The following is a 13410-nucleotide window of genomic DNA, read 5'->3' on the forward strand; positions in this document are numbered from 1 at the left end:
AACAGTGCCTAGCCAACCAGTCTCTCTCGCCCAGACAACCACCATGGGCTGGAGTGGCTTTTGGCTGGGGCAGAGCAGTACAGCTGGGTCCACTGCCCAGGCACCACCTCAGGCACCCATCTCATCGGGCCACAGCTGGTGGTCAGGGCACACCTGCTTGGCACAGCCTCAGGGTTTCCAACCCAGGCAGCAGAGCCACTAGATGGGGGAACAGCCCAGGGTTTCCCTGTCTCGCTGCCAAGCTCTTGAGTGGCAAGCTCTGGGACCGAGGTATCCCGAGGGCCACACCCAACTGCCTGGTGAGGGCCTGGAAAAACGGGGAGCCCCCATCAGGCCGACCTCTGCCCCTTGGGGGCAGAGAGGGAGGCCCTCAGTGAGGGCTGGGCCAGGCCACCCACCTTGTCCAAGCAGCCCCAGAGCCCAGCCCAGGTGAGCACCCCAGCACCAGTCTGCACAGGGGCCTGTGCACATGGCCTCTTGAGACCTCTGCAGCCTTGCCTTGGAGTCTCTGCTGCCCCTCAGGTCGGCCTGATTCTCAACCCTCTTCCACACCTTGGCCTCTGGCCTGGCCCAAGTTGAATCCACTTGTGTGCAGACCTCAGGCACAGGGGGCCTGGGAGCATAGATGCTCCACCTTGCAGAGCAAGACATCTGACCACAGAGCCCTGTGAGACAGGGAGGGTCACCCCAGCCCCAGCTCCTCTCCAGGTGCTGGGGCCCCCTTCCCACAGCATGGCCCCGGGGGGCCCTGAGGGAGGCCACGTGGGAGGGCCACCCCCTCCTGCCAGCCCTGTGCCCTGGAGGCTGAGGGAGCTCACTGTGCACAGCACTTTATTGACACATTCAGACCCTTGGGCGGGATCTGCAGGGTTTCCAGAACATGGGCACCTCCTGTGGGCCTGAGCTGCGCCGGGCCTGCCATCCCCTGGCCAGGAGGAAGGCCCTTGGGGGCCGAGAGGCCTCGTGGGGGCCAGAAGGCAGCTTCTACCAGCCAGGCCCCCTCCACTGTGCCCAGGTGGGGATGGGCTCCAGTTCAGTCGCCGGCGGCAAGGCGAAGCAGTTCAACACCCGTGAGGGCACCAGCCTGGAGGGGCTCAGGCCCCGGCTGTCGGGGCCTCGTAGTTGAGCACGTAGTAGTCGTGGACGTACATGAGGACGGCCACCGGCTGCCCGATGATGAGTGATAGCCACATGGCCGCGTTGCCATAGTTCCCACGGAAGAAGCGGCCCACTATCCAGGCCAGCGGGATCTGGGGACACGGGACGGGAGTGAGCCTCCATGCCCACAGGGCGGGTTTGTGGGTGGGGGTCCGGGGCTGCTCACCTGTGCCATCATGCCAGTGAAGGCCCAGAGGCGGAACATGCGCAGGGGGATGCTCACCAGGTACTAAGGGGAGAGAGGCGTCAGCTGAGCCCCTGCCCCCACCTCAAGGGGCAGGGCATGCCCTCAGTGCACTGACCTCGTGGAAGAAGGCAGAGGCCAAGAACACCCCTGTCCTGGCTGCCCACTTGCTGCTGCCCCGCCGGAGCATGGGCTTGTAGAAGTGTCTGTGGGGAAGGTGGCAGTGGTTAGGGCACCCAGCCACACACCCCCACCCACATGCCCCCACCCCTACCCCCAGGTGCACACCCACCTGAGGCACCACTTGTGAACAGGAATGTTCCAATTCTGCCAGAAGTAGGTGATGGACTCCGAGTTCCTGCGGGGGCGGGGTGGGGTGGGGTGGAGTGGAGTGGGTAGGGGCTTAGGCCCCAGCCCCAGTGGGGGCCCCACCACCCCCATCTGCGCCCCCGCCCCAGCGGGGCCACCCACCACCAGTCCCGGTAGAACTCGCGGTCTCCAAACTGCATGAGCTCGGCCACGGCGTTCAGGCAGGAGTGGAAGAGCCAGTAGAAGAAGATGAGCCAGATGAGGTGGTTGGGGACCTGTGGGGAACGGGTGCCAGGTGCCAGGACAGCCCCACCCGCTCCCACGCGCCCCCACCCAGCAGGCCACTCACCGCCAGTTTCAGGAGGCGCTCCACGATGCGGGAGTAGTCCATGTCCTGTGGACACAGGGCACAGCTGGCTCCCTCAGCCCTGCCCCCGGAACCCACCCTGCCAGGTCTGCCTGCTCACCTTGAAGGGCTTCATGGAGTTCTGGATGGCCGGGACCATCCACTGCAAAAAGCGCTGTGTCAGCTCCCCGACGGCCCCAGGCCCTGCCCCCACCCCCAGCCCCACCCCCCGCCTGGGCCGAGTACCTGCTGGATCAGCCCCACCTGGAGCTGGGTGAGGAACAGCTGCGGGAGGAAGCAAGCGGACAGTGAGCTGAGCCCCCGGTGCTGGCAAGCCCGCCCACCCTGGCCCGCGAGGCCCCGCCTCACCATCTCCAGGAGTCGCCGCAGCAGGAAGCGCTTTCGGATGCGGGGGGAGCGGGGGAAGTTGAGCTCGTAGCACAGGGTAGGGGCGAAGAGGAAGTAGTAGAGATCTGGAAGGGAGGGCGGGGCTAGCAGAGCAGGCCGCCGGGCAGCCCCCCCAGCCCCCGGCAGGGTCCTCACCGCGGTAGGTCAGGTTGTCGGGGTAGCTCACGGTGCGCTGGGCAGCTCCCCCGTTGGCCTTCTTACCTGCCAAAGCTACGAGCAAGTGGCAGGGGGCGGGGCGGGGGTGAGCCGAGCCCCTGGCCGGTCCCGCGGCAGGTGGCAGCCCAGTGGCCCCAGCCCGAGGCAGCCCTCACCAGCCTTGGCCTTGGCCCCAGCCCTGCGCTCTCGGCACCAGAGATTGACGTCCCGGTAGGAGAACAGCTTGAGGAAGAGGATGGTGTAGACCATCAGGGCCAGCACGGAGCCCACTGTGGGAGAGGCAAGCTCAGGCCACGCCCCCGAGCTGCCGTGGCCAAGACAGCATGGGATGGGGCGGGGTGGGGGGGCGGCCCACCTGGAGTGATGGACTCGAGGAGGAAGGCCACCGCCGCTGGGAAGCAGAGAATGGTGGCCAGGTTGACCCCGTGCAGCAGCAGCCCCGCCTGCTCCGTCAGGGCTCCCTGGGGTGGGGGAGCAGAGCGCTCAGCCAGGGCCCCTCTCCCTGGTCAGAGGACCTCCCTGGGGAAGGGCCGCCAGGCCTGAGGTGCAGCCCTTCCCAGGAAGGCCATGCAGGACCCGACACCCTGAAGCACAGTGGGACCAGGTGGTGGCCCACCCTAAGCCCGACTGGTAAGGAGCTTGAGGCAGGTCAGGGGCGGGCGTGAGGGCACTGCTTACCACAGCCAGGCGCTTCTCCACCTGGAACGCAGCCACGGCAAAGATATTGGCCACTGAGGACAGAAACAACCCAGGGCAGTTTCAGGCCCAGATCAGCCCTGTCCCGCCCACCGCCGGCCTGAGGCCTCCTGCGCACCCAGCTCACCAATGACCAGGCACAGGGCTGGCCAGCTGTAAGGGTCCTTCAAGAACAGAGACACCACCTGGATGGGGTCCACCAGGATGCCGTACCTGCAGACGCAGGTAGGTGAGGGTCTGCGTGGGTGAGGGGTGAGGTGGCAGGGGCTGGGGCGGGCTGGGGCCCACTCACTTGATGAGGTTCTCTAGAAATAACCGTGCGTTGCTTAAGATCTGCGATAGAGAGAGAGGGGCACAACGCTGTCAGCCACGGCCCCAGAACACCCACCCCAGCTCCTGCCAGCACTCGCAGCTCAGGACAGCAGCCTCCATCCTGCAGGCCCAGCCCTGCGGGACCTCACGCCAAGCTCCGAGACTCCCCACCCATGGCCTGGGCACCCACGCAGGGACAGGCAGCCCCTACCCATCTGGAGCCAACCACAACCTCAGGTGCCTGTGCTGCCGCGGCAGAAGAAACCCGCTGCCCAGCGGCTGTCCTCCATCCCACCGAGCAGGTCAGCGCCCGCGGCCACAGCGACAGCCCCAAGCCCCAGCGAAATCCAAGCCTGCCCAGAGCGCTGCCACCCGCTCAGGGCTTCACCCTGCCAGCTGGGCCCATCCTCACAGGCGGGGTGTGCCCACGCCTTCAGTGGGGTGGTGGGAAGAGCAGGCCAGTCCTGAGGGGCCAGGGAAGCTGGGCCTGGGTCTCCACCCCTACTCACACCCCCGCCCACCTCAGCCACTCCTGCAGCAGCAGCAAAGGACGGGTCCCCTGTCACAACGAGCTCTTGCCAGTGGCCTGGGGCCAGATGCCTGGCTGCCCTCTGCAGGGGCAGGGGCCGCCTCCTCCACCCTCAAGGCTCAGGTCCCATGGGGGTTTCAGAAGGCTCTGTGGAAAAGTGATGCTTCTCCAGGCGACATGGGTGAAGTCCCCTACCCGTAAGGCTTCCCGAGGTGACAGGCTCAGAGATGCGGGGGCCACCTGCCACACCGTCCCCCAGCTAAATGCCTAACCATCCAGCTTACCAGGACACACGTGGTCCTGCAATGTCTGCCCACTGGCAGTTGCCTGTCCTGAGAGCCCACCGCAGGCAAGAGCTGGAGCTGCTAAGAGGCCCACCCCATCTGGAAGCCCAGGCTGCAGAGAGGACGCAGCAGGCGGCCCCAGCTCCTGGGGGGGGTGGTGGGGCGCGGGGTGGAGCTTTGTGAGTGCACCAAAGGGCCAGGAGGCCAGGGGCTGCAGGAGAACAGACAGGCTGCTGAGGGCCTGCCCTGCACGACCGCCTCGCCACAGTCCTGGACCAACCATGGCCTCCAGAGACGCCTGGACTACTGGGTCTGGACTGGCGCATGGCCCCCACCACTCCCCAGGGGACCGTCCGAGACCACAAACGGAAGCGTGGGGGCCCCTGGTACACAGGCAGCCTCGGGAGCCACACCCAGGGCAGGCAGACACGTCAGCTGGAGGGGCGAAGGCCTCGGGCCACATCAGCCCTGAGCAGTGGGGCTGGGCCCAGACGGGCCTCACCCTGCCCCGCCCTGAAGGCTGCCCCTGGGGTCCCTGCACTCCAGCTGCTGCTGGACAGGTCTACTGGGGCCCGGCAGCAGTGGCCTCGGCCAGGTCAGAGCGAGGCGGACACAGGACTTCAGTCCTGCTCCCTCTAGGACTGAGGAAGGGGCCGGGGTCCCGCAGAGTGCGGCCTGGAGCTGGTTCGCAACCACCCAGGCACTCCACACCCACGAGGGCAACTTGGAACAGAAGAGGAAGTTCTGCATAGACTCCCAAGACCACTCACCTGTGCGGCCAGGGAGGGCCTGGGCCCACAGAGCAGCCATCCCCCACCCAGGGCCACCGGACCGTCACTGCCTACCCTCTCCCGCCCCGTGTCCACCACAGAGCGCCTGGGAGACTCCAGTGCTCCCCGGGGCGCAGCCTCCAGCTCAGAGGCTCCCAGGCTGCCCTCTGCAGGCGTCTCCTGGAATTCAGCAAGGATGGGGTGAGCATGCTCCCCGTGGGGCCCCGGGGTACAGCTGCTCCAGGGACCCCCACCACCAGCCCAGAGCTCCACTCACCCCAGCTCCACGAGCACAGACACCCACCCCAGGAGCAGAGCCCATGGCCCCCCAGCCGTCGGGACCCCAGCTCCAAGGTGCCACTCTACATACCAGCATCACCACACACCAATTCAGGATGCCGCGGTAGTTGCTGAAGCCACTATCAGAACTGAACAGGGAGTCCTGCAGGCGGTGACACCTGGAGAGCGGAGACGGGCACTCGGAGCAGAGCATCTGGAGCAAGGCTGCCCCGCTGCCCACACACCCCCTCCCCAGGCAGGGTCACCAGGGGCCCGCCACTCCCACTGGGGGAAGTGGCATGGGGTGGGGGGGCGCCACAGGTGCTGGCGAGGCAGGACGGAAGTGGGGAGGGGGCAGACCCCCTGCAGCAGCTGGTCCCTCCTGGCAGCCCGGGAGCCCAGGGGCCGCCATTCAAACCACCCATGCCCTCCGTTTGGCCCTTCCAGAGGGGAGGACCCAGCCTTCACGTGAGCCTGGGCGGAGGGCCACGCGAGCCCCTCTGGGGGCTCGGCACCTGGAGTCCACTGCAGAAGCCAGCAGGGGACTTTCAGAGCCCACCTCTGAGAGCCCCGCACCCAGTGCTGGGTCTGGGGGAGATGGAAGCCAACCCTCAGCTGGAGGCAGAGGTGGAGGGGTGCAGCTCAGTCCAGGCCCAGCCCCACTGGCGGATTCTAAGCGGCAGCCCCACCTCCCACCAACCAGCCTGCCACCAGGAGGCCATCCAGGATGTTGAGCAAGGCCTCCAGTTTTGTAAGAGGAGAGGCCCGGGCTTCCCTTTCCCTCATGTGGACACACGTCCCCAGGAGTGGGGCACCAGAGAACAGCCAGCCTCCGGGGGCGGCTGGGGTCAGCACTCAGATGGCTGCACCCAGGAGACGGACGGCTGGGGAAGATGTGCAGCATCCTCAGCCGGGCAGCTCTGAGAGTCTGGCCCTGCCTCCCCGCCACACCGGGCCCCCCCACCCCAGGCCCTGTTGCCCGGCCTGGCCTGCCCACGCACCTCCTCCAGGTCTGTCCTGGGCTGCACATGCAGTGGGGCTCTGAGCCCCGAGGGTCTCTTCTTCGTGACTCTCTGCACCTGCCTCTTGGCAAGGCGAGCAGGGCTCCCAGGCCCAACTATCCCAAAAGGACAGTCTGTGGGGGTGTCCACTTGATGGACCTGCCCAGAACCCCCCAGATCCAGCCCATTCACTGTCCCTGGAATCGTCCCAAAGCCACCTCATGCTACAACCTGCCAGTCACCATCTGCATGTCCAGGTCTGGCACCACATACCCAGGGGACGGTTTCACAACAGTGTGACCCCTGCCACCTTGGGGTCACCATGAAGACCACACTGACCAGATGTGCAGCAGTCTCTAAGATGAAAGTAGGGGAGGGGAAAGGGGGGCATTTCCCAATCCTGACAACAAGTAATGTTATTAAAGTTTTTCCAGATCCCTGCTTGTCAAGTTCCTGAGGCCTGCCCCCAGCCACCATACAGACCCCTCAGGTCCCTCCAATTGGCCTTCTGACCATCCCACCCAGGCAGCGCCCTGCCCCCAGAGGTCAGAGGCCCTGAGCAGGAAGGAAGCCCACTGCCCACCAATCCCCACAGAGGTCCAGCCCCATGGCACAGTTCACTGCAGTGGACCAAAGGGCAGCAGGCATGGCCAGCGTGGAGGTGGGGCCTCACCCAGAGCTTCTCCATCACCCTCGCCCTGACTGAGGCGCTAGCTGAGCCTCTGTGCCCCCCAGAGGTCCCCACCTGCTCCCCAGTCCCACCCAGCCAGCGGGGCCATTCTAACTCATCACAGTCGGCACCTCATTTGACCTGCACATCAGCACTGGGAGGCGGGCACACGGGGAAACTGAGGCTCACCGAGCTTCCCAACTTGCCCAGAGACACAGCCCCAAGTGGGGATCACACGTGTGGGGCCATACGGTCCAGCTCCAGGGCTGAACAGAACAAGGAGGGACAGGGTGCCAGCTCGCCTCCCCACTGCCACCTCCTCAGCACTTCCTGCACCCAGCCTGTAGGCCCTGGGAGAGCCTCTGGACTAGAAAGCCGTGCCTGGAGGGCCCATGAGCCAATGGCTGGAGGACGCACCAGGCGTCCGGGCAGAGGGGAGTGTGGAGGACCTGGAAGGGACACGCTCAGAGGCGAGGCAACAGCAGTGGCCCTCCTTCCGGCACACAGCCGCACCTCGCTGCCGGAAGGAGTGAGCTCACACCCGGCGCCTGACCCCGCCTGCCCAGGCCTAGGTGAGCAGGAAGTGTCCGGAAGGGCCTGAGGAGGAAGAGAGAGGAACAGGCAGGGAGGCGGGGAGGCAGAGGCGATACCAAGAGTAGCCAGACCAAGGCCCGGCCCCTGCCCCAGGAGGCCCCCTGCCCTGTGGCATGTGGCCTGGGGAACAGGCACACACAGCTGCGTGTCCTGGAGATCAGGAGGGGCTCTGGTGGCCCATCCCCACCACCAAATGCTCCTCTTCCCAAGGGCCCAGACCTCAAGGGTGGACCATCAAGAGGACAGGAGTGGCTTCTGGCCATCTGGCCCGTGTAGAGCAGGCAAGTGACGGCCCATCCAGGGTGACAGCTTGGCCCAAAGCTGGTACCCGCCCCCACCTCATACAAAGTGACCCCAAATTCAGCTCCCCAGGAGTGGGCAGAGGGGCCTCTGGGCCTCCTGGCCTTTGCAGCCGCCCCCTCAGGACCACCCGGGGCCGGTAGGAAGCAAGCGCCACGCGCAGAGCCACCCTCCCCATGGTGTCATCCTGAACTCTGCGCCCGACCTTTGCTCTCACTCTTCAGGGCTGAGGCTATCTTATCTCTCAGGTGAACTGTGTGCCCCCCAAGGGCAGGGACAGTGCCTGCACCCCAGCTGCCCTTGTCCCTCCCCTCCCCACAGCACCCAGTGAAGAAAATAGCAAATCCTTGCTGACTGACTGACCTGTTGCCCACTTCCTCCTTCATAACCTTTAGCTCTGGAGCTGATCCCAAAGCCAAAGCCCCTGAGAGCCCTTGACCAAGATGAGGGTCAGAGCTTGGGGGAGGGGTGTGGAGGATGGCAAAGGAGGCGCCTGGAGGCAGCCAGCAGGACTTAGCCGATGCACACATGGATCAGATCCTCCCCTTCAGCCACAGCTTGCTCCCTCGACTCCTTCCCATCAATCCTTCAGCTAAGCAGGGCGCCCACCTGTGGGTGTGCGCACTTCCAACTCCTTCCCTGTACCCCAACCAGGGGTGAGGGTCCCATTACAGGGCCCACTTTGACCCTAGAGCAGGCATTTGTGCTGGTAATAAGCAGGACCCCAGGCCAGTCAATCACCAGGTGACGGATGAGGGACCTTTGTGAAGACCATTCTCTAGAGGGTCTGCAAGGGATGAGAAATCCCCTCGCACTGCCCCTTCCCCTGTTCTCCACCGGTCCACCCTCCTCCTCCGGGAGCTTTATCAACCCACAAGGCATTCCCTCATAGCCCTCAGGAGAGACCCCCGTATCTCCTTCCAGGCAGAGGACACTGTGCGTGGTGGGCTCACCCTGCGAAAGCCTCAGAACGCACCTAAGGAAGGCAGAGGGAGGGCGTCTAGAAGCTGAGCCACTGCCCTCCCCTCGGCCCCGTACCTGGGTGTCTCGGGCAGGAGACCCTCCGCCCCCAACCTCCGGCTAAGTTTCCCCGCGAAGGCCCGAGGGGCACAGCTGTGCACGCAAAGTCCCGGCGCCAGACTCTCGGACTCGAGCCCAAGCTGCCGCCGACAGGCCTGGGGCAACAGGTTGGATCGCAGGGGCCCCGTATCAGGGGTCAAAGGTTAGGGGTCACGCGCACCGCTACCTCAGGTCCCAGTGGCCGCTGCCCACGTCTACGTCTCCGTCCTTGTCTGTGTCCCGAACCGGCGCGTCCCCTCCGGCGCCCACATCCCGCACCTCCTCTTCCGCTGCCGCGGGCCCACTGCCGCCCTGGATCGAAGGCCGCGACCCCGTCCTCCGGCGCCGGGAGCCGCCCGCGCCGCCGCGGTCGCCCATGGCCTCAGCCCGCACCCCGCCGCGGCCAAGTCGTAGCCCGCCGGGGTGGCAGCACCCGAGGCCTGTGGCCCCGCCTCCGGACCCTTGGCCAACTGCCGCCACCGCCTCTACTACGCCACTGCCGTGGTCCGCGCCGCCAATCAGCGCGTGCAAACCCGTGCCAGCCGGCTCCTCCCGAAGTCCTGGGAAGCGTAGCTCCCGGAGCCGCTAACTGGCCCGCGGCCGCGGCTCGCATGCCTTTGTAGTCCGCTGGCTCGCGGTGCACCCTGGGAGTTGTGGTCGCCGCGGGAGCGCGGGGCACCCTGGAAGTTGTAGTCTCCTGGCAAATACAACCCCAGACTGACGAGAAACACGCGGGGCTTCCTGGCAGCTGCAAGCCTCTCCTGACCGCTGCCTGCCCCTTGTCCCCCTCTATAAACACAGGATTTCGTCATTTCTCAGCTCAGGCGCGGAGTGTGGGGTTGCAGTTATTTATGAAACGCCTAGTGCGTTTACGTCAGGCTGACACCCAACGCGTCTACCGAACGTGCATCCCGCGGCGCGGTCGTGCTCTGTGAACCCAATAATTACCACCGTAGACACCCGCTTTTCCTCCGCTCAGGCTGTTCAAACACGCGCCAGGTCAGAGGATGGAGGGGGAGAAAGGCCGCAGTCCTCGCATCCCGGGACTTGTGCCATGCCCACCTGTTCCCAGGGTGGCCACCTCTCCCCTGCCCAGGCCCCCACAGTAGACACGCCAGCCCGCCTTTCCACCCGCCCCGCTTCTGCCTTCATCCGCAGACTTGCAGAACTTCCCGCCTTTCCTACTTGGGCCAGTTTTGCCAGGGCGATAGGATTCTGAGGTGTTGATTCGCAGGAACCCAGAGGTTTCTGTTTCATTGCACAGTCGGCAGTCATCCAGTCGCTGAATGAAGCAATCACTACACCAAAACAACTGCACAGTGCGCGGCAAGGCCGATCTTACTTGGTTTCACAAGCATTTGGCAAAGAGCATGGAGTGTGAGCATCCTGGATCTCCAGATGCGAGGGTTCACCGGGAGTTTAGGCCTGGTTTACACAAGAAACACCCCTAGCCACAAAACCCACTCCGTTCACTCCCATGGGGTAAGTAAAGCTGGGAAGACCGCCTCTCTGAAAGCAAATAAACCAAGAGGCTCAGCCTGAGATCAAGTCTCCTTCCTGCCAGACTCGCTCCTGGACCCCCTCACCTCAACCAACAGGCACCCGGGACCCTGGTGACATGTTCTCCCACCGGACCATTTTCGGCTGAGGCCAGCCTGACATCCTTACCTGGCAGGCTGGGGCTACCTGGCCCGTGTCTTGGAGTAGCGTGCAGAAGGGCCCGCCCTCATCAGGCTGGAGAACCCCTCTTGCCTGTCCAAAAGGCCCGGCCTCGGTGGGTCAAGAGCATCCCCTTAGCCAGTGTCCAAGCACCTTTGTCTATTCATAGGCAGAGTTGGGCCACTCAGTGCTACGACTCTCAGTATAGCTCCCAAGGGAGGATGGAAGGAGGAGAGAGTCCTCTCAGGAACCCGCAGCAGGGCTGAGTCCCGGGAGCTCTGCCTTTCCCTCTCCATTCCCTCTCCCAGGCAGCAGGTGGGAAGTCCCCTAACCCGCTCGCACCCGTCCCTGGGCGCCTTCGGGACTTGCCATCCTTTTGTACCGAGCCGTGACTAGAGGGCTGGCCTCGCTGGCATGCTGATTGGCAGAGGAGAAGATTGACGGCTCAGGCTGCCTGTTGGCCTGGAGAGGCAGAGCACAGTAGCCAATGACGAGTGAAGGTACGTTGGGGGCGTACTCCCTGTGTCCGCGTCCAGGTTCCTTGCCGTCAGCTAACATGAAGCAGCCGGAGTGAGGAGACCAGGGTGGGTCTAGGGTAATCAAGGAGAACCGATCTGCCCGGGGACGTGAGGGAACCAAGGGTTCCACCACTGGAGTTGAGAGAGATATCAGGGCCTCAAGCCAATGGGAAGGCACGGACTGCGAAGACACCAATCAGGAAGGGCCTCTGTACGAACGCGGGGCGGGGCCTGTTTGAGGAAGGCGGGGCCCATGGCTGATACAGGGCGGGGCCTCCGGGAGGGCGGGGCCTATAGCCCTGGCACCTCTGGATGCTGGGTGAGGTGCTGCCAGGGCCACAGCGAAGAGGCACGAGGGTAAAGGTTAAGGTAGGTGGGGTCGTTTGGGGACAAGTGTGTGCGTGAGGAGTTGTTGAAGAAAGAAAGCTCAATGAGGAATCTCCCCTTGGTGGAAGCAACATCTGGCTTGGGACGAGGAATCTGCAGGCTGGCCGAATGAAGAGCTGGAAGGGTTTGGGGATTTAGAAACAGCCGTGGGCTGACTCCAGGTCGGAGGCGCCTTGGGCCCGTGAGAGATGACCCTGGACACAGTGGTCAGCAGCCTGCACCACACCACCCAGCCTCTGGATTGCAAAGTCCTGTTCATGGACACCTGTGGAGACAAGGCTGGGCCTGTCCCAGGCACTGGGGAGGCAGCCTCTATCCGTTGTCCACCCCGGCCACCCATCAGAGTCCTGAAACAGTCAGTCCAGGCCCCAAAGCCGAGGAGCCTTGGGGAGGAGTGGGCTTCTAGGAGCCTCTCTTCCTGCCAATGGGACCCACCCAGGTATTCAGGTTCAGATGGGTGGGGTATTGGGGCAGAAAAAGTGTTAGTCGCGTCCAATTCTTTGCAACCCCATGGACTGTAGCCCGCCAGGTTCCTCTGTCCGTGGGATTCTCAGGCAAGAACACTGGAGTGGGTTGCCATCCCTTCTCCAGGGGATCTTCCCGTCCCAGGGACTGAACCCAGGTCTCCCACATTGCAGGCAGATTCTTTACGGTCTGAACCACCAGGGAAGCCCCATTTGGGTAGGGCTTTAGTCAAAGGCAGCCCTTGACAAGCTGCTTCTCTCCCTGAGGCTCAGACTCTTCATATGCAGATTGGGCAGTGATGCCTACATAAGCTCTACCAATAACCAATAACCGGGGCTTTCACCCTGAGGTTGTTAAGCTGACAGTGCTCCCCAGAAGGGGGCGCCACCTCAGGTGGTCCGCCCTGAGCAGCAGGTCTACTGCAGGTCAGGCCCCCCTGCTGTCCACACCAGTGGAGTCTGGTGGGCCTGTCCCCTGCCAGGGTGCAGACAGCTGTGCTGGCCCTGCGCTAATCCAGTTTGACCACATGTCACCAAAGATTTGGAGCCTCTTAGCTCGTGCCTACCTACCTGGTTGCCAAGGGCATTTCCTGGGGCAGGGGTCTATGTTCCTTGGTTGTCTGAGCCCAGCACAGCCCTGCCATTCATCTTCTCAACTTGACTCAGCCTGTCTGGAGCCCAAGGGCTGGGGGTGGCCGTGGGAAGTTCTTATTCCTTGGTTATCTCCTCCCCACAACCAGCCTGGTCCAGCTACCAAGGAAGGCCTCCTCAGTGTGGGGACATGTCCCCTGAATCTGGAAGTCAGGATGTGGAGGGCAGGCTGCAGGAAGGGGTCTGCAGTCCCCATTTCTCCAGTGGCACTGAGGAAGGCTTGTTTGGCTGTCAGGCCTGTCGGGGCAGCAGCAGGTCCTACCAAAAGAGTGGGGATACCCTAGGCCACAGGATTTACAGGCCCTGCTGTACCCACTGTGGCAGTTCTAGATCAGTCCTGGGCTAGACTTGACTTAGGCTCCCCACTTCCTGGCACAGAGAAGATTCACCTGCCATGGGAGGAAAGCCAGCTGCTTTGCCTTCAGGAATGTCCTCTTGCATTTGGTCTGCCGAGCCGGCCCTCCAGGGTGGAAGACTGTCCCCTTGCCAAAGAAAACACATGTGCAAAAGGCAGCGGTATGACTCCAGGGCTGCATGGTAGACTGCCACTCCCAGTGCAGTGCCTGCACCTGCCTGGCCTCTGAGATGCTGCAGGCCCAGAAAGATGCCCCCCAGACTCCTCAGTGTCTCCTGCGGCGCGGGCCCAGCCTTGTATACATCAGCCCGACACTCCAAG

General features: G+C 64.0%; 1 protein-coding gene across 3 annotated transcripts; it reads right to left on the reverse strand.

Moving 5' to 3' along the window:
* Positions 1–814: 814 nt before the first annotated feature.
* Positions 815–9658, reverse strand: DGAT1 (diacylglycerol O-acyltransferase 1). 3 transcript variants are annotated; one of them, XM_043484380.1, is made up of 17 exons: positions 9243–9658; positions 5523–5610; positions 3550–3590; positions 3385–3470; positions 3240–3292; positions 2917–3022; positions 2717–2783; positions 2607–2615; positions 2367–2470; positions 2244–2282; positions 2119–2160; positions 2001–2045; positions 1814–1926; positions 1635–1700; positions 1461–1548; positions 1325–1387; positions 815–1250 (listed from the first exon to the last, which is right to left on the reverse strand). In XM_043484380.1, exons 1-17 carry the CDS (start codon positions 9431–9433, stop codon positions 985–987), a joined length of 1467 nt encoding a protein of 488 aa, XP_043340315.1. In that variant the 5' UTR covers positions 9434–9658; the 3' UTR covers positions 815–984. The 3 variants fall into 3 exon arrangements, with proteins under 3 accessions (XP_043340315.1, XP_043340316.1, XP_043340314.1); XM_043484381.1 differs by having other exon boundaries at positions 2717–2830; positions 9243–9657; XM_043484379.1 differs by having other exon boundaries at positions 2541–2615; positions 2717–2830; positions 9243–9655.
* Between the last annotated feature and the right edge of the window lie 3752 nt (positions 9659–13410).

The sequence above is a fragment of the Cervus canadensis genome, chromosome 12 (assembly GCF_019320065.1).
Source record: "Cervus canadensis isolate Bull #8, Minnesota chromosome 12, ASM1932006v1, whole genome shotgun sequence".
Classification (NCBI taxonomy): Eukaryota; Metazoa; Chordata; class Mammalia; order Artiodactyla; family Cervidae; genus Cervus; species Cervus canadensis.

Excerpts from the sequence above, each read along its gene's own strand:
- DGAT1 (XM_043484379.1), bottom strand. The coding sequence starts at position 9,433 with ATGGGCGACCGCGGCGGCGCGGGCGGCTCCCGGCGCCGGAGGACGGGG. Across the intron at positions 2,616-2,716 it reads TGGGGCCAAGGCCAAGGCTG|CTTTGGCAGGTAAGAAGGCC; the intron begins GTGAGGGCTGCC and ends ACTTGCTCGTAG. Across the intron at positions 1,927-2,000 it reads AGCGCCTCCTGAAACTGGCG|GTCCCCAACCACCTCATCTG; the intron begins GTGAGTGGCCTG and ends CGTTCCCCACAG.